At 41.3% G+C, this 21172-nt stretch overlaps 1 protein-coding gene across 1 annotated transcript in view; it reads left to right on the forward strand.

Annotated features, from left to right (window-relative positions):
- The window catches only part of mosmoa (modulator of smoothened a), a 34311-nt gene that overhangs the window by 4111 nt on the left and 9028 nt on the right, over positions 1–21172 (forward strand). The window contains exon 2 of the mRNA XM_004558303.6: positions 13622–13834. Within this exon, the coding sequence (XP_004558360.1) occupies positions 13622–13834 (213 nt within the window). The remainder of the gene's footprint in view (positions 1–13621; positions 13835–21172) is intronic.

Below are 21172 nucleotides of genomic sequence, written 5' to 3' on the forward strand. Positions count from 1 at the left end.
GCAGAACAAATTGTATTGTAAAAGTGGTGTTTTACCTAGTTTGGCTTCATTCTTGCCCACACTAGGGATCATCATTTTTCATTGATTTTTCTCTGGGAACTATTTGACTATCCATCATTAACATCCTTCCAGGCACCAGTTAAAAATATTTTAGGCAGAAAATGGTCTCATGAAGAATTTTTTATTGTTATGTATAACTTGAGTGTTTGAAAGGCTCTGTGGTCTTTCAGCGTGTATGAGATATGCAGCATTACTTTTTGTGGTTTTTCTATTTCTATCTGACTTTTGGTGTTCGTTAATTTGCCTTAGGGCTACTTGTCATGCCTTAAGCAAACTTGTCCATGCCTTGCTAGCAGTGCAGAGCTTTCTTTAACATCAGTGCCTCACACTGATCCCTATACAGTGGGGCAAAAAAGTATTTAGTCAGCCACCGATTGTGCAAGTTCCCCCACTTAAAATGATGACAGAGGTCAGTAATTTGCACCAGAGGTACACTTCAACTGTGAGAGACAGAATGTGAAAAAAAAAAATCCATGAATCCACATGGTAGGATTTGTAAAGAATTTATTCGTAAATTAGGGTGGAAAATAAGTATTTGGTCACCTCAAACAAGGAAGATCTCTGGCTCTCACAGACCTGTAACGTCTTCTGTAAGAAGCTTTTCTGTCCCCCACTCGTTACCTGTATGAATGGCACCTGTTTGAACTCATCATCTGTATAAAAGACACCTGTCCACAGCCTCAAACAGTCAGACTCCAAACGCCGCCATGGCCAAGACCAAAGAGCTTTCGAAGGACACCAGGAAAAGTATTGTAGACCTGCACCAGACTGGGAAGAGTGAATCTACAATAGGCAAGCAGCTTGGTGTGAAAAAATCAACTGTGGGAGCAATCATCAGAAAATGGAAGACATACAAGACCACTGATAATCTCCCTCGATCTGGGGCTCCACGCAAGATCTCATCCCGTGGGGTCAAAATGATCATGAGAACGGTGAGCAAAGATCCCAGAACCACACGGGGGGACCTGGTGAATGACCTGCAGAGAGCTGGGACCAAAGTAACAAAGGTCACCATCAGTAACACACTACAACAGCAGGGAATCAAATCCCGCAGTGCCAGACATGTTCCGCTGCTGAAGCCAGTGCATGTCCAGGCCCGTCTGAAGTTTGCCAGAGAGCACATGGATGATACAGCAGAGGATTGGGAGAATGTCATGTGGTCAGATGAAACCAAAGTAGAACTTTTTGGTATAAACTCAACTCGTCGTGTTTGGAGGAAGAAGAATACTGAGTTGCATCCCAAGAACACCATACCTACTGTGAAGCATGGGGGTGGAAACATCATGCTATGGGGCTGTTTTTCTGCCAAGGGGACAGGACGACTGATCCGCGTTAAGGACAGAATGAATGGGGCCATGTATCGTGAGATTTTGAGCCAAAACCTCCTTCCATCAGTGAGAACTTTGAAGATGAAACGAGGCTGGGTCTTCCAACATGACAATGATCCAAAACACACCGCCCGGGCAACAAAGGAGTGGCTCCGTAAGAAGCATTTGAAAGTCCTGGAGTGGCCTAGCCAGTCTCCAGACCTCAACCCCATAGAAAATCTGTGGCGGGAGTTGAAAGTCCGTGTTGCTCGGCGACAGCCCCAAAACATCACTGCTCTCGAGGAGATCTGCATGGAGGAATGGGCCAAAATACCAGCTACTGTGTGTGCAAACCTGGTAAAGACCTATAGTAAACGTTTGACCTCTGTTATTGCCAACAAAGGTTATGTTACAAAGTATTGAGTTGTATTTTTGTTATTGACCAAATACTTATTTTCCACCCTGATTTACGAATAAATTCTTTACAAATCCTACCATGTGGATTCATGGATTTTTTTTTTTTCACATTCTGTCTCTCACAGTTGAAGTGTACCTCTGGTGCAAATTACTGACCTCTGTCATCATTTTAGGTGGGGGAACTTGCACAATTGGTGGCTGACTAAATACTTTTTTGCCCCACTGTATATAACTACAGGACCTCCCAGGAGTCTAAACCATTGCCTTCCTATTTTCAAAAAAAACCTGGACAAACTAAATATTTTTGGACAGCACTACTATGCAAATGAGACAAAAATGTAAGATCTTCTAGTAGCTTCACACAGCCATAACCTTTCATTTATGTATTTAAAAAAACAAAAAGAGAGAAAGAAAGACCTGAGTTTATCAGTGTATTGTGAGCTGTTGCCATTAATTGGTCTACCTCGTACAATACCTTGTGGCATTATTTGAATCTAAGGAGTGAGAATCCCTGATAACTCCTCACATTCCAGCCAGCTGTGTCCTTCAGCTTTGTTGTTGTCTTATCCGAAAGCTCAGTGCTTCCCTTAAAGGACCTCGGCTCGCCATCTTTAGTGTATTTGTACTCGGAGCACTGAGAAACGGTCGCATTGACCTTTCTCAAGACATATGGAAGTTTTGCCTCCGTCTGTCGTGTGAAGGCATGATGAATAAGCGACTTAACATGTCCTCAGAAAATCATTTGGCACAGATTGCCTCTTCTTGTTATTGCCTGCAGTGATTGCAGTTGGGTTTGGTTCACGTAAAGACAACCCCCCTGTAAAAGTGCCCAGTACGAGGGTGACCACTGTTCTCCCTCAGCACTGCAGACAGAGAGAGTGGATCCTTGACTTTGTCCTCATCTCAGTGTGATATTCTCAGGCCGTAACAGCAGAGGCTGATTTCCTGCAACGAGCTTGAAGACAAAGCCATTGTTACAGCAATGTCAGACACAAACTGTGACTCTCAAGAGCTCCGCCAACGACTGCCCTCCTGCAGATACTCGTCACTACAGTGGATGTCTTTCTCTTGAGCCTGAGTAACCTCTGAAAGAGTGTGTGCAACTCACACTTAAAAATGCATAACACCTCTGTGGTTCAGGATGCCGGATCCAAAGCCGTTGATGACATATGTACCATCGTTTTTAACTTTAATTTCAGTCTCAAACCTTAAAGGCAACCACTTCACAAAATCAATTTTGTACAAGTGCTCTTGTCAGTAGAGCGCACCAACACTTACCGTTCCAACAAAACTCTTTCCTGAGATTACTTTGGATGTGTTTTATTGCATGCAGTTAGCTACTGAATGAGCTGAAATAAACAAAAAGTCCTGTTGATGTGCTCAGAAGGCGGTAGTAATGACTTATCAAGACTCTTCAAGTAAGTTCCTGACACATGCATTTACGTTTTTATCATCATCACTTATTGTAAATAACCTACCCACTACAGGAATTTTCCATTTAAGCATGAGATGTTTATATTACCCCTAAGTGCCTGCTAGTCAGTATCACTTATGTAATAATAAACAGACAAATTTATTTTCGACTGCATCAGCTCTAATATGCTTCTGTGGGTTTTGATTGTGCTCGAAAATCTAAATGAACTATGTTTAGAGGAGTTAATGATGGTTTAAAGTGGACTGATTTCAGCAACTTGCAAAAAAAATCACGAAAAAAAGATTGTAAAACCACAAACAATTACATAACACTGAAAGGCTACAGCAATGCTTGGCAAAATTACAGTATAGTGAGTCAAGTGCCGAAGAACTGCTGCTGTAATTCTGACAATACCTAAAATAGATGAAATGAGAGACTATTAAATCCTGTTATTTTAGGTGTCTCTTTTCAAAGCACAAGGGCACACAGTGTCATTGATACAGAGCAACTGAAACCGGTCTGTCCCATTCTCCAGTTACAGGGCTGCAGTGCCAGCAGATTTGACCTGCAGTTTACCTGAAATGTTGGAAGGACACAAACACAGCTGCAGAGGTGGGAGATGTGACCATGCTCACCACCTTCAGGCACCGAATGTGTAGTCTTGAGGCATATAACTGAAGGCGATACATTTTTTGTAAACAAGGATCTACATGGCTACTTATTCTTTTATAATTTAATGACCTGCTTCCTGGAGAAATTGACGTGGTAACTCATTAACAATTAAAGTGTATATATAGGATGTGGCAGCTTCAGTTCTTGTTCAAGTGACTTGTTTCACAAAACTTTACATAAACTTTTGATGATGACAGCTGAGGTGTGCTGCAAAGCAGCAGCACCCTATAAATTACATCACAGCCCTGATCAGTTCACGGCCTTTAAGCTATGTCCATACAGGAAGTGATTCACAGTAGCGTGGAGGACCATTAGACATCTTTAAGAGACTACATGCAACTGCAAAAAAACCCCAAAACGTTAGCAATATGAAGTGAGCAATTAAAGTGACTACTAGTGACAGTGCAGAATACTGGTGATTGACATATGACCTTGTACTAAATACATTAGAGGGTTACCTTGGCAACCAGAGTCTGCAGTATCCACCTGTCACCTTGGCATCGCTCCCTTTGTGCACACAGCTTTTCTTTCTCCCCCCAAAAAACTATGTCGTCTCTTACGCCATAACCTTATACTTAATCTGACATGCACCTAACTCATTTAACTACACACTGGGTTGCCGCAGCCCACAACGACTGAATGATGTGGAAGGTAACTGCAGGAGGTTAAAAAGGGGTTTCCAGTTGAGTGATGACGTACATTTCCTGCAGAAAAATATGCCAAATTAAAAGTAAAAGGTGCCTCTTTTGAGATGTGGTGGTTGCAGCAGTAAGACGCAACTTTTACTTTTGCTCTTTTCAGCTTTGCTACAGCTTGGAGAGTGTCTGGGGACAAGTCACCGTAATTGCAAGCTATGGGCGGCAGCGGCCAAAGCAATCCAAAGAGGTTTTTGGTGCAGCACTGTATACTTTTTTGCAACCAGTTTGACCTGACAACTACAACAACCAGCAGGTGTTTTCCTAGCAACTGGTAGTTATCAGGGAGTCAGTGATTGGTCTCTGGGGCCTTGGGTCCTTCTGGTTAAAAGTCAAAATGATTCCAAATAATAAAAACACACTAGCAATCACTTATTGGTGGGCTGATGGTGTCCTTTTTATATTACTGAGCGTTTAGTAAATGTTTTATTTTTTTAATTATTTAAATTCTTTTAAATTTACTTTGGATGGTAAGGTTTGTCCATTTAACATACAGTCATTGTTGACTGTGGTAGTGAGGAAGGTCTTCATGAAAACTGCTTTGTCAGGCTGGTGTTTAAGTTTGGGGATTTATGTAATTTACTCTAATTTCTCTCTCTCCCTTTTGTTTTTTTTTGTTTAGTTTTTTTGCAGCTACGAGCATCGTTTTATATTTTGAGAAGTGTTTTTCTCTTTGTTTACGCTTTGGGTCATACGTTTTCATTCATGTCAGTGTTTGTATCCCATTTGTCGTTGGTTTGCCTTGGTTTACATGTGCGTTTGGGCCGCACACAGCTGTGCTCCACTGCCCCTGCATGTAAGTGGGCACTGGAAAAGCCTCCAGCAGCAGCAGCAGCTGTTGACTGCCTTGACTTGCCTATTTGACGCCCACCACAGTTCAGAGGCCTGTTTGACTCATCCCTCCAGAGCTTACAAACATCAGCTCCCCCTGTGCTCTACTAATGACAGCATCATCATGCTGAAGATAAGCAGACACAGCGCTCATTTCCTCTCATTTGGCCCGAGACATGGTGAGAGGAGTGTTTTGATCATAGCGAACACAGAGCTGACTGCGGGGTAACAGGGCGTGATGGGAGCGTGAATGTAAGCAGGGCATCAAATGGAGAATTGGCCCATTATTTTCCTCTAATGAAAGAGGGCAAAAGCCACGTGAGAATTGTTGGCGTTTGATTTATGCCTGTTTCTAGCAGGGCGAGGATGTGTTCACGTTACAGCTTGTGAATGTTTGCTCCATCCTGTATTCACTTTTAATTAGAGCTGGGCGATAGAACGATAACGATATGTATCACGATATAACTTTTACTCGATAGAGAAATTAAGCTATCGCGATAGACCTCGCCGCTCTTGTCCTCTTTAAAAAAAAAAAAAAAAAGGTCAGCCAATCCAAATTAAGTAACGCAGAGCCGAACCAATCACAGCCGCAGCGTCACGTCGCGTGGCTTGTTACGTACAGCACAAGTGCCAAGCCACACGTGTGTTTGTTTGGGAAGCAGCCAGCGGGTAATGGAGCCAGCGCATAATGGAGGACATGAGTGTGCCGACTAGAAAAATCAACCGAGCGTGACCGAAGAGAAAACAGATGATGGTTGCAATGCCGGAGAGATTGTCGAACGGAAGAGCCATAGAAGTTTTGTAGTGTGAAGGTATTTCGGCTATTTCAAGTCTGACAAAAAACAGAGTAGCGTGCACTGTAAATTGTGCCGAAAGCAAGTCTGGAAATACAATAAACTGGTGCATGCGTCACACTGTGCGCCACGTTATTGTTTCGGTGAAATGAATTTCTACAATATTGTTAATTCTACTCTCTGCAGTGTTTAAATGCTTACATATACACACAGTTACTGTCCCTCCACACATACGACTCGGTTCTGCTTCTGTGCCCCAGCTTTGTTTACTTTTTCCCACCGAGGATTCTAGACTTCTGATTGGCCAACATTTCTGCACGGTTAGGATTCTAGCGCCACCTGCTGCTTTGGCATGTTCATAGCAGCGTTTTCCTTCATTTCTGCCTTTATGTGTGGACGGGATTATTTTTAAAACGAAAACGGAAAATCTCCGTTTTCAAAAATACCCGTGTACGTGTGGACGTAGCCTCAGTCTCTGACTGGAAGCGCTAATTCGTCATTCGGCTTTTGTCAGACTAAAGTAACTGTTAAAACTGTTTGAAAAGCTCAGCTATACAACAAGGAGAGATTGAGAATTTCCTTTTAGTTCTCAGTTTATTTGATATTGACAAAAGTTAGTCAGTTTTGTCTGTTCTTCTGTAAAACAAACTAAGATTTATTTTTAGAATTAATATTTTGTTTCTAAGTGGAATTGACAATTTAGTCTGTTTCGTTTGTTCTATTTTGAAACTTAAACGCTTTAGTGGCTGCCTTTTGTGTAGTTTGCAATATTTGCCTTTATCTATCTGAAAAAGTCTCATGTTCCTTAAGTACATCTACCCTGTTGAACTTATTATGGGAAATAAATATTTAAATAAAAACAAGCTGCTGATTATTTCACATTTTACTTGTGAGCAACGGCACATTTAAATCTTACAAATATAGTTATTTGGCTTATATCGTGATAGATATCGTTATCGCCTGAAATGAAAAAAACATATCGTGATATGAAAAAATCTCATATCGCCCAGCTCTACTTTTAATTGAAGTATGTAGTGTGACTCATGAATTCGAGCCTCTGTTTCCTGTCTGGGTGTAATCATCTTCTAGTTCCGGTGGGCTCTGACTTGAGAGCCCACCAGGCTGTCTTGCTGTGATGTGCTTAATCAGCCGAAAGAAACGCACATGCACTCGCTATGTGGCACAAAAACTACAGCTGCTCAGGCTTCGTTCTTAGACTGCGATCTCTCTGCTCAGCATTATTTATGACCCCCCCAGCAGAACTGTGACTTTTTGGCACCGGTTTTAAAGAAAGTTTAATGTGACTTTACCTTCCTATAGCACCTTCAAGTTGTTTAATCCTCACTCTGACCTGTTCTTATCTTGGCTTTGCAGCTATCTACTTACTTAGGTAGATAGCTGCTTCTTTTTTTTTGTAATTATTACTATGTCATCTTTTAGTATTAGTAGTGGACGATCCCCTTTGCTCTTATTTTGAAAGTTTAGCCTCTGCTAGCCAGTCCTGGCCATTATAGCTAATATATTCAGAATATGTGAGACACTCAAATCTCCTGTTCCACCATCTTGGACTCCATCTGTAGACAGTAGTCCTTGTTCTGTACAGGAGAATTATTGGGAACTAACAAGAACCTTGAGCAAGTGGAGAACAGTTCATGTGCTGCTCCACAGAGGAGAACAAGGACTCTTTAAATGCATTTATTTATTTTTTGACTTGCTGTCTAGGTCATGTGGAAACATTGCTTTGGATGAAAAGAGCCTTAGGTCTGATTAGTGGTTTCCACAGCTGCCAAAGCTGAACTACTGTGTCACATTTCTTTTAACATCAAACGCACACAAAAAAACCACAAAACCTTCGAGTTGAAGTTGCAGATATGCTGGCTGTAACAGCCAAGAACCGTTGTTTGCAGAACTTTTTGACATGGACTAAATCAACTAGTTTTTCAACCACAAGATTGATTGAAGTTGATGTACTCAGCATCACAATATAGGGCACGTAGACCCACGCTGCAGCAGGTTAGTTTTTTGCTGAACCCAGATCAGCTCTTGACTTCAAAAGGAGGCCTAGTGTACTTAATTCCAGCTCCATTTTCCATAAGCTCTGTTAGCAAAGCTTTGCATTGTTCGCAACTCACAGCGATCCTTATTTGTGTTGGTGCCGCTCGTCAGTTGATCCACCTGAAATTTGCAGCGGTTTCTTGTTGGTGTGTTTGGACAAAGTTTGAGGTAGAACATCATGTGGTATCTTCAGAAAAAAGCTGCGCAACACGTTGTTGCTTTATAACCGTTAAAGTTTAAACTAGAACAGTTTGTGCGCCTGTTTGTTGAATTGTTTACCTGTGTCCATGTACCATTGCGTGCCTGCCTGCTGTAGGGCAGAAATTCCACAGAGAGCTTGTGAAACAGCAGGAGGCCAGAGGATCCTGGGGAAATGGTCGTAAACCGGTGCCATTAAGATGTGCTATCAAACGTTGGCCTAATGCTCTGCTGTTCACAGCACCAGTCCTCACTCACCTTCTGTTCTTTAATTTGTTCAAGGTTACTCTATAATAGTGAACTGACTTGAGGAATAGACTGTTGAGTAAGCTGTGAGCCATTCAGGTGCCAGTTTTGTCATAAACCCCGACCTCCTGCTTTTCTTCTTCTTCTTCTTTTCGCTGTTATTACGTAAGTGTTCTGCACAGTGAGAACTAAATTGCCAAAGCAATAAGGCAGACTGCGGGGTAAAATTGAAGGCAGAAAACAACATTTTTACTTGGTGGAATGAGGCATATGTTTCATCGGTGGTGTTCCAGTGTGGATACCGCTCTCTCTGGAGCTGTGAGTTTTATAATGCAACACTTAAAGACTCCAGAGGCGTTTCTTTTGAGCCACTGGCATTGTTTGTGTGGGCTGGGCTGTGTTTGGTTGTTGGCGTAAAAGCTATGCTTTCGTTTGCTGTTAAAAAGGGTACAGGATTTCCTCTGGACAGCCTGCAGAGCTTACTACGCCCCCAGGGTCAACAAGAGCACTTCCCTCACACAGGCTGTTTGGATTCAAGCACTTAAGCATCATATATTTAATATGTACCAAGGTTATAAAATGTCTAGATTTGGGTGCCAGACGAACAAAGTGCCACACTTGACCTTCTGAAATTCCAGCTTGCATACTTGTCTCACGCTCGCGTCCACCCACCTGCCGAGCCACAGTTGAACTTTTATGATGTCGCCCACACAGCCTTGCCTTTTCACTGAATGGGGTTATTTTGTGGTCAGTGTTTACCACTGCTTTATTTTTCTTTTCTCAGATTATGTCCTAAAACAGCAGAGAAAATTATCGTAGTATTATTCTGAGCATACTTTTCACCACCAGAGCTTCAGCTAACAATTACTTAACTTTCTTTTAGCAGTTTTACATATACAAATGGTGTTTTTATTTACTCTCTAGAGATTTGGCCTACAGTGGTGCTCTGAAGTTCACGGTTACTTTTTGGAGGAAGTTTTACAAAGACATGAACGAGAGACACGGCACACAAATAATCCTGAAGAAAAATCTGTGGCAGAACTCTGAGCCAGGCAACCACCGAACTGGCAAACCCATACTGAGGCTTTTGTATTTATTTTAGTAAAGATGTAACTGTGATTATTGTATTGTTGGCTTACTGTAGCCATAATGAGCTAGGAACACTGATCAGGGCTTGGGAGGTAGAATGTGCCATCTACTAAACGGAAGGCCAGTTGTTTGATTTCAGGCACCTCCAGTCGACACGTGAAAGTGTCCTTGGGCAAAAACATGAAGTGTGAGTGTGTGCATGATTGTTATAAATCCCTTTAAGGCTTTATCAGTTTATTTGTTAAAAAGCAAAAAAAAGTAAACTACACAATTATTTTGTCCATGTTGCAGAAAGTTAAATCTCAGTGTTTGCTGTTTTATGCGGGGGGGGAAATCATTATTTTCACCAAAACAGTCATTTTTTCCAGAAACCCAACTCGCAGAAAAACCCACCCAAAGCTGTTTGGATGACTTAAATCAAAAGAAGTCTCAGTGTTGTCTGTTATTTGTAAAGGTGTTGGCGGACAAAGAGTGCTCACAGGGAAGAACAAATATTATTTCACTTCCTTTTGAAGTACTTTTTCCTGGCTCATAATTGGTCTTTAGGGGGGGTGACTACACATGAAAGCATGATTGGTCCACATAGTTGCAGGAACCGTGCTGCCTTATTTTGTAAAATTCCTGTTATTTCTGGCCATTTAATAAATAAATATGTATTTTATGCTTGAGTAAATGAAACCCTTCTGATTTTTTTTCTTAGTGCAAAGCCAAAACCTCTCTCGGAGGTTTCTTTGGGTATTCTTTTTTTTCTTTTTCTTTTTTGCTGGATGCTGGCAAAACCCTGCTTGTCTGATTTCTGATGAGCTGTCAGCTTTCTAAACACATCCCCGTTCAGTTATTTACACATGGAAGAAATTACACGACAGCTCATCACGTTATGCCAGTGTGCACTATCCTCTGATGAAACCCCACCCTGAATCCCCCTCCACCCCACAAGTCTTTCCAGATAGACACTACTTAGCCCTGCAGTCTGTCGTCTGCCCTGAACCTGTGATCAGCAAAGACCTGAGCAGTGTGACGCTGTTCTGCTTACTCAGGTAGAAAATCCCCTCGAGGATGTGCTTTTAATTGAATGGTGTCTCCAAAGTGGCTGTACTGCTGGAGCATGATCCCGCTCTGAGTACTGGCCTTCACACTCTGGCAGAGGTTTGCTAATGACTCAGCCTGAGGAGCTAATCCATTTGTCTCCCATGCCTGATCAAAGATGGATAGGTACTGTGGAACATTAGGCGATGTCATGTTTCTGATAGCAGATGTGCACTACTTAAAGTCTCTGGGCTCTAATTGTGTGTAGAAGACGAAAGATGGAGAGGGTGGATTTAAAGAGTAGGTATATTTTCTAGTCTTTAAATAAACTTATTCATATTCGACACAGTGGGTAGCTCTGTATGTTTGATTTTTTTTTTCCTCATATTTTTGCACTGAATGCCCTTCCAATGCAATCCCAAAGGGATTTCTGGGGATCTTTTGCTTGTTTGCCGATTGTGTGATATTGAGTGTTTTAAAGCGGCTCAAAATTTGTCTGATATTATTCCAGTTTCTTACAGCGTGTCTGCGATTAGCAACAAACCTGTGTGGGATACATCCAGTAATTGGCTGGATTGATTTAGTCTTCACCCTCTCTGCTTGAGTGTGAAAATGCAAGAAAAAAAAACGTTGGCCACTTAAATAATTGGGCCCACCAGTGTGAAGAAAGTTAGTCCTTGTTTCATTTTCGTGGGTGAATTAGTGACATTTTAAGGATTTATGTTTTTTTTCCTCTCATCGTCCCTTCACCTGTTCCTTGTTCACTGTGTTCTCAGTTTACCTGCGTCACATTTCCCTCTGCAGTCAGTGATGGAGGCACTTACAGTATTTGTTACTTCTTTACTGATTACTGTCTTTACTTTCTTTTTTCTCAACTTTTTTACCTGTGGTTTCGGTCCTTCTTCTTACTGGGACTTCTAGAGGCACAGTTACTGGAGATCTATGCTTCAGCATTAAATTTACACCCTAACTGCCAGTGCTGTGCAATACTACAAATTTTGGTGTTGATCCATTACCAGCACGGCCAACATTGCCGATACAGATACAAATACTGATACTCCTATATAGGGATGGGTATCGTTTAGGTTTTATCCGATACCGGTGCCAAATCGGTACTTTTGAAATGGTGCCGGTGCTCAAACGGTGCTCAAACCGGTGCTTAAAGAATGGAGAACACAAAATTAGTCCAAAAACCTCTCATGTTCAGCTGGTTTTTTGTAAAAAGATAACAATGTTAGGCTTTTCTGCAGCTATGGGGCATATATGGTATCACTCTTGGCTGGAAGCAGTGCTTAAACAATGGAAAAAAACACAAACTTTGTCCAAAAACCTCTCATGTTTAACTGTTTCCCACTTTTTCTTTGGTCATTTTAGCCTTTTTGGCCAGGGTGCAGGGAGTATCTGCCATCAAACAAGAGGACAGCCGCATGTAGCTATGATGGTGTTTGCTAGTTCACCTTACATGCATTAATGTAATAACGTGGTTAGCCTACTCAATTACAATTAAATTACACACGAATAACATTAAGCTACTCACCCAGAGAAGAACGGCTGCTGCTGCCATCATCATCCGTCATCATTTCTGCTACACTGGCAGGGCTAGGGGCCAGGACTCTCCTCTTCGGGTTTTTGGGGGATGTTGCACACTCCGGGTCCAATAACAAGCACCACACCCGCAGTAGATGTGCTCAGTGTGAGGTCTCGCAGCAAGCTATCAAATACGGCGCATTTCTCGGCTTTTAAAAAAAACGCTATGCGTCGCCAGGTGTTTCATCGGATTCGAGGTGTTACCTCCTTTGACAGTATCACAGTATCAGCTTAAAGCACTTGTTGCAGGCTGCTGAGTTTGCATATTTTGCTGTGAAGTACAGCCAGACTTTTGACCGCTTTGCCTTGGGCACTTTTAATCTGTAGCTCTGCTCTAAAAGAACGTACGTACCTGGCCCCGCTTACTATCCTTGGAAACGTAAAATGATTGGCTAGAAGTGTATCACAGCTAAGGAAAAAAAAGCACCGAAATGTGCACTGCTTTTCGGTCTGGTTACTACCGTTTATGTCAGAACCGGTACCCATCCCTACTCCTATATGTAGGGGGGAGAAGTGTCTTGATTAATGAGATGAATTGTCATCAATTTGCAAATTCTGAGCATATTTTAATGATTACTAAATCAAAATAATTTTTGCTTTCCACAATAATTAGTTAATACAACAAAACACCTTTTCAGCTTTTTGTGTATTTTGAAACAGATCCTCTTGCACTAGTATCGATCCAATACAGATACCAGCATTGGCACTATCGATATTTGTCAATCCACCCACCTCTACTAACTGCAAACCTCTCTGAAACCCTGTGCTGTCAATGTAACTAAATGCCAGTTTGATGTATCATCCACTTCTATAGCTTATACCATAGCCTCTATGAAGATTCACCACAGAAGTCTGAATCAGGACTTAGTGGGTCTGTGAGGTCAGGTTTCCACGTCATTTATCATTTATTGCTGTATGTGAATGACAGTAGCTGTAATTTCCTGTTGGCTTATTTACAGATTACATCCTCTTTATGCTGGAAGTGGGAAATGAAGTCTGCAGTGTGTCTCTGTCTCCCTCCTAACTGCAACCCTGCTGTGCGAGTGATTAGCAGTGGAGCTGAAACCTTTCCCCCTCCCATAGCTTTGTAATATATTTTTGGATTCGTTAAGAGTCCTGATGCAGATCATCTGAAAACGGCAAATACTTTTGTTTCATTTTATTTATTTATTTGTGTGAGGAGGGCGACTTAAAATGTCTGCTTCACTGACCCTCGTCGTCTTTCTGCAGGAGCCCTCACGGTCGGACTGGTCCGACAATGTCAAACGATCCACGGACGAGACCGGACTTGTATCCCACCAAGGCTGCCCCCAGAGTGGGTCACCACACTGTTCTTCATCATCATGGGCATCATCTCCCTCACAGTCACCTGTGGACTGCTGGTGGCATCACACTGGCGCAGAGAAGCCACCAAATATGCCCGCTGGATCGCCTTCACTGGCAGTAAGTGAACATTTTCCCTGAAACTGATGAGACGACCTTTAGAAATTCCCCTTCACCACACCACGTCAGTATATTTATGCATCTATGCAGAGCAGTGAATAATAAAATGGGAGGAGGTTAGGTTGAATCGATGTAGAAATTTGGTTTTAGCCGAGTCTTGCACATCCTCATTTACATGTGTGATAATGTGCACGGCAACAGAAACATCCGAGGCTACGCACAGGATATCAGTCAGTTTGTGTTTTTCAGAGTGATGCGAGGACCTGCGTGTGGGCGTGTGTGTGTGTGTTTTGTTGCATTTGCACATTTATGAGAATTATTTTATTTTTTATTTTGTTGCATTCTTGTCGATTATGCTTTCTCCCTGAAGCCGATATTGAGTTATGCAGTTTGTCTGGTACTTGAGTGGGTGGCCTATGTGCCACGGCAATTTTTTTTTTTTTTTTTTTTTTTTTTAAATCTCCCTCTTTGCCTTGAAATCGCAGCTCCTCTGCCCCCCCCCCCCCCCCGACATGATTTTTGTAAAGGTACGCTTCCACCATTCGATAAGAACTTCCATCTCGCGTACTGACTGTGTCTGGGCTGGTTTCGTAAGGCTGTGTAGGAGGGTGGCATTTGATTGGTCAGACAAAGACAAACCTGAACGTACTCGTACAGATGCAGCAGTGGTATGTGAAGTCACAATGCCCTGCAAAAATTGTTTGAATGCCTGTGTATTTCTTTTTCTCTCTCCATAAACATTGAAGTTTCTTTTGCCTGCCTGGCCGATTGCGGATTCATATTTTTTATTTTTACTTTTTTTTCCCTGATCATGTGATGAATCACTGCTTTTCAGAATCCCGATTTTTTTTTTTTTTTTTATTTATTAATTTTTTTTAATTAATTTATTTTTTCCCCCGCTACACAAACTGCCTGTCCACTAATCACAAAACAGTGTTACATGCTAAAATGAAAGCAGTCGAGTCATTGTTTAACGACTGTACTCAAAGGAAAGTAAGAGCGTTGCCATGGCAATTGTGAGCAGTTGTTACCCCCCTCCACACCACCCTCCTCCCTTCCCATGTACAGCTTCTGCTGGGCATATTAGACAAGAGGTATATTTTTAGTTCAGCTTTAAAGCATGAAAACGTTTACCAGCAAGGAAATAAATGAGGGGAAAAAAGGTTGGAGGAGGAAAAGACTTGTGATCTATTTGAGAGATGAAGCTACGCCTGTGGCAACAGAGGGAAAAGTGATAGAAAAGCATCACTTTTTCTATTTTTAGTACCCCCATTAGTTGGCACTTTAGAGACTGATGGTCTACCTGGGATTCTCTTGTAACTCTTCAGCGGGTAAGGTGGATGAAAAGGGGTGAAAAGTGCTTGATGTTGCTGAATTTTTGCTGTGACGTCTAAAATATTTCATGTGGCTGAGAGAAGGGGGGGAGGGGGGTTAAGTGAGAAAAAAACTGGTGTGATGGTAAAGATGGCAAGCTGAGCGAGTAATCTTGTTTTTAGACATAAAGTGAGAGGTTGTTGCCCATGTAAGGATGCAAATCGAAAGAGAGGAATAAAGTGAAGCTGGTAGCAAGAAGGCAGGGCTGGTTCATTTTGGGCAAAACAGGTGATGAAGGTTGAGAGGAGGTGGGCAGTGTGTAGTGTTACTGGCTCCAGGCCATCGGGACTTGAATGGACAGCTTTGTGTAACTGGCACAGGCCCGCCTCTGTGTATCGCTGTGTGCACACCAGCAGCGTTTTCCCCCAAAATATGAAGGTCATCTGTGGGGGTGGAGTGGATGCAGAGTTATAGAAAATGTCATTGTGAAGATTCGTTAACAGTAACTGCAAACCATTCGCTAATTAATGAAGTTAGAAAATGAACAAAGCAGCCTTTTCTCTCTCTTTGGATACTATTTACAGCTTCTTCTTTTTTTTTTACCACTTTAAACAGAATCATTCTTCTAGATTTAACACTGAACTGGTTTCCATGGATGCCAACTTTATTAAATAGCCTATTGATCCTTTTTTTTTATTGTGTTTGTTTTGCAAGAGAAGCCACCCAGATCCTGCAAATTTTGAATTAAAAATCTGTGATCCATCCTGAGAAAAGTGAGTCAAGGCATCAATGTCGTGTTTCAAATATGTGAGTTGAGGGGAAAAAAAGAGGAAATCTTGTGTTCTTTCTTAAAGGGGGTTAAACTGCTGCTTATGGTCCTTCTCTGGGTAGTTGCACATTTATGTGATTCAGGTTTATGAGTTGCAATGTCAGAGCTGAATTGTGTTGTGTCTAACTGATTAAAACGTAATCTGTGACTACTGCTGGTGCACAATAAGAGATACTGTTTAAAGACCTGAATTTTTTAAAAAACCCCAAAAACATCAGCACTCAGGAGAGTCAGAGACTACCAGCAACATAAAGCAGTAGTGCTCACACTGGTGGTATGCCTGCTGGTGGAGCACTGAAGCATTTCTGATGTGGACACATGTTTCCAGGGGTAAAACTGCAGAGCACAAGAAGTTATTAGAATCTGATTGCTGAAGGAAGAACCACCAAACAAGCTTAATGGAATCAAAATTCAGGTTTGATTTATTCAGGCAGTCCTATCTGAAAAACTAGCATGTGCTTATACTCCCTATACAACAGTTCAACTGAAACATTTCACAGAAAGAGCTACTAAATTATCCTTTTAGAGCCCAAAAGATGATGCACTATATTGCCAAAATTATTCTCTCATCTGTCTTCACACACATATGAACTTGAGAGACCAAGTCTTGTTATGCCGAAACATTACGAGTTCCTTTCACTGGAAGTAAGGGGCTGAGCCCAACTCCTGGAAAGACAACCACACAAAATCCCCCCTCCACCAAAGTTTACACGAGCAGTGAGACTCGTCCATCAGGCGGCATCCTATCATGGTACCACGCTGGAAAATAAGAGACACTCATTCTCTCAGGAATGTTTGTTGAAGCAGTCTGCGTGCTTAGCTTCTTGATTTTATAGACATGTGGTCATGGAACTGATTTGAACACCTGAATTCAATGATTTTAATGAGTGAGTGAATACTTATGGAAATATAGAGTATATGCTGTGCATGAAATCTTCGTTATCTGCTGTTTGGTTGGCTCAACTCGTGCTGCCTGCTTCTAAATGACCTCTAACTTATCTTTGCAGTATCTTGTTATTTAAATCTGTCACATTTCTGATGCAAAGAGTCATCTGTTAATGAGCAGCATCGGTCTCTTTAGTGATACACTAACAAGCAAGTGCAGCTCTCATAGTTGCTGTTAGTGGTTACTGCTGCAGATTAGACTTGTATATTAGATCGTCTGGATTTATTAACACTTCAGTCTACAGCATGAAAACCGTGACACTTCTCCCCAGATGTAGGGAAAACGCTGCACCGGTGAATTCACAGAAATAATATAAATATGTTAAAATAATATTCTGAATAGTATTTTAAAAAATTAAATCAGCATCCTATAGAAAAGAAAATGTATGCTTAAGCAAGTTGAACAAGGGAGCAGAATAACTACTTGTAGCATGAGTAATGTGGTAACTGTTACTCTTTACAAGTATTTGTATTAATGATTAAATTATTTTTCTAAATCTCTGTTGCCATAAGAAAGAAAAACTGCATATTTGTCATTTGAGCAGGTTTCTGCTAATTGGAAGCGTGGTGGTTCGATCTCTCTCATTCAGTCTTATGTGTTGAAGTATCCTTGTGGAAGCTTCTAGGATGCATCCATTAACGTGTGTGTGTGTGTGTGTGTGTGTGTGTGTAGTTAAAAGGATTTAGGCGTAGAAAGGGGTTTATGTATGAGTGAGTATGTGTAAATGGGTGAATGAGCCTTGTGGAAAGAAAGTGCTTTGAAAGCTCAAGTATTGTGCATTTACTATTTTAGAAAAGGTCCTTAAATGATTAAGTAGCTGATGGTTGTTTTTAGATATTTTCTGTCAATCAACTAAAGAATTAATCGGATAATTGCTGCAGCTCTCTTGTTTGAGTGCAAAGAATGACTGCTTCTCTGAAGGCTCCATATGTCACTGGTTGAAACACTTAAGAGAAGCGTCTGACTGAAGTGCACTTTGCTCAAGTTTTCAGGTATAACGCTGAGTCGTGTATTTTTGGCTGCCTTTTAGCTCGCCTCACGAATAAACACATGTCCGGAGTAATGAGCGGGCATGAATCTAAACTCGAATTGTGATGCAAGTTTACTCTGCTGGGATCTTTTGTGCTCGCTAACAGACAGGAGGAAAGCAAACCGGTAGGTTTATGAGTAAAACCTCATCAGATGACGCAGGAATTTTTATTCGTGATGAAAAACGGCTAATAGGAGCACAACACTGTAAAACCGGTTTATTAGTTAGTAAAATACCTGCGTGAATGTCACACTCGGTTAATCTTGTTTAGATTAAATGCAGGCGCAGTTACAGCTTGGTTGCCAACCCATAAATATTCCTAGTTTTATTATATTTTTGGGGTAATGTGGCAAACAGATAGGCACGACTCACTTATTGGATTTCTATATCTTTGCCTTAAGAGAATAAAGCGTATAAAACTTTAATCTGTCTGAAATTTAAATTGCAGGAGAATCTAAAAACAGACTCTTTGCTTCATTTTAACAGTTTATAGTCAGTCTGTTATTTTATGCATATTCTACATCCTAGTAAAACCTTTAATCTGTGAATTGCAGGAATTAAGTCTCAGATTTTTCTTTTTCGGGAAACTGTATAGCGAAACATTAAAATTTGTTAATCGGTTTGTCCCAAAAAAATTGAGACTCAGATACTAAAATTAACATTAAGAAACTCATTTGCAACAATATCGATACTATCTTTGCTGTCGTGCCTCCTCCACTTGACGCAAAGCACACAGCTCCTTCCTTTGCTAACAGCTGAAGTAGTTGATGTCATTAACACTGAACAATACTTCAGGAGGAATTTAAAGAGGCCAGTAAAGCTCATGTTAACATTAGCCATTTAACTATTCGCAGTTACCCGATAGCCACATTAGCCAAATGTTATAAGCATTCGGCTAGTGGACTGCAGCTCATGGATGGAAGAGTCCTGGTGGTGTAGTCTTGTTGGTGTCACAGACACATGGGGAAGCGGCCAGGACTGTGCAGATCTGCGCCGAAGCCGTAGATGAACTGAGGAGAGAGTCCAGAGTGTGGAGAACAACTTTACCGTAATACGTTTTGTGCAATAATTTAATGATTTAGATGCGTTAGGTACGTATTTGTTTATTAGTAAGTTCTAAAATATACTTTACCTCCACCATCTGAAATGAAATTATGTAGATCATTTTAATTAGTTACTTTAAAACTAAATCTTCTATACTTCTGTACCCCGTGATATAGAAAATGACATTGAATATTTTTCTGGGTATTGGTATAAAGTATGAAATTCTCGTTCTGTGACAACGCTGCTTGTAACCCAGTCATTAAAAGCAAGCGTTGCTGGGCAGCTATCTTGGTGTTGCCTCCAGGCAGTTATTTTAAACCCTTCTAAACTTTAATTTTTAAAGCTCACAAGGATGAAACTGTACGTATTATAATTTGTATTTAAAACGTGATGTTTTGGGGCATTTTTCCCTTTTATTTATTTATTTGGACAGTGAAGCTTTTTTTAAATAGGAAAGTGCGGCTAGAGCTTTGGGGAAGACACACATCAGATCCCTGGGTCAGAATCGAACCCAAACCACTGCATCGTACCTCCGTGACACATGGTCACCCGCTTTTTCAGGTGAGCCAAACTGCCACCGCTTATCTGCATCTTTGTGACAGTAATGAGTTGATACGCCTGTCACCACACAATTAATGCTGTTTTGAACTTGTATTCACACATCAGTGCAAGAGCAGGACCGGCTCATATATTTCACAGTTCGGATTTCTTATTGGCTCTTCGGGGTAAACTGCCATCTTCGCCGTCTGGCATTGATTTCTATTCAGGGTGCTTTGAGCATTGCATTTCTCTCCTATGTCTGTCTAATCTGAAAATGGCTCTTTATGCTTTCACAACATGTCACATAACCTCAATAAGTCAACAGGGCTTCTAGAGTACGGACACACAACTTTTTCTAAACAACAAGGAAGTCACTCTGAACTGATGTAGGAAAGGATATCTAATGCAGTTTCCGTTTGCGGTGTTGCTGCTTCAGGCAGTGCAGAAAGAAGTGTTGATCTAAAGAAAAAAAAATGCACAAAAATGGTGAAAAGCTCTTTGATAGATCAGTTATTTTTAATTACTTGAAGCTATTCCACAAATTCTGCACAGCCATTGATTTGGATTCAAAAACCACAGTTTGCTTTGCTGCTTAACGTCACTGTGAGTTACATAAGTTGTCTCAACTGGACCTCGAGCTTCAGTTACAACACTTTCAAAGGAAGGAAGAGAAAAGGGAACCTTTGCTATTGGCAACAGCTTTGTTATTCCATTTTTCACCTACTTCCTGGACATTTGAGTAAAACCACACGATGGCTTCATCCCTGATCTCTGCTGTGCTTGCTCTGCAGCCGCTGACTTGACCACTGTGTGTTGAGCAGAACATCACACTGTTTATTGAGAATGGTGCCTGTTGCAAAAGCAGCGATTCCCAGCATGCGGTCAACGCGCCGAGCTAATTGATCCCGCAGGGCTTGATGGTGATTGTCAGAGCTCACCAATCAGCGGAATTGGATTTGCAGAAGGAAACCAGGTTAACACAGAAAAAAAAAAACATGTCCCATGGTAGCTGAGCTCCTGTAGGGGCCTGACCTCTACATCATGTACTTGGAAGACACACTGAGACATTAAATTCAGAGTTCTCCGATATGTAGCCGTTTAATAATATAAAAAGGAAAATTATCTGGTCCTTAGCAGGTCTTAGATGAAATACAGTATATGTAATATTACACTCTCGCCATTTAACAAGAAATAAATGCAGTTGATTAACTGATCATTAGAAAGTGAGAGCTTTGGCTGTTTGCAGATCTGTAGCATTGAGGTGCCAACAGAAAGCCGTCATTGCTGCTGATGCTGGGAGGAGTTATGAGGCCGTTTTGAAGCAATTTGAAGTTTATCGTTGTGCATCGAGAGATGATTCACAAGTGAAAAATATTCACAATGATCCCAAATATCAAAGCAAATATACAACCGAATTGCCTGAAAAGAAAAGAAACAAGGTGTTGCAGTGACTCAGTCAAAGTCCAGACTTTAACCTGATTGTTATGCTGCAGAGGGACCTGAAGAGAGCCGTGCATCAACAAATGCCTGTAGAGTTCAATGAACCGAAGCATCGTTGTAAAAGGAGTGGGCCAGAATTTCTCCACAATGATGTGAGATACCAATAAAGTCATTTAGAAAAGTTTTTCTTTTTCT

Source organism: Maylandia zebra, linkage group LG4 (genome assembly GCF_041146795.1).
Source record: "Maylandia zebra isolate NMK-2024a linkage group LG4, Mzebra_GT3a, whole genome shotgun sequence".
Classification (NCBI taxonomy): domain Eukaryota; kingdom Metazoa; phylum Chordata; class Actinopteri; order Cichliformes; family Cichlidae; genus Maylandia; species Maylandia zebra.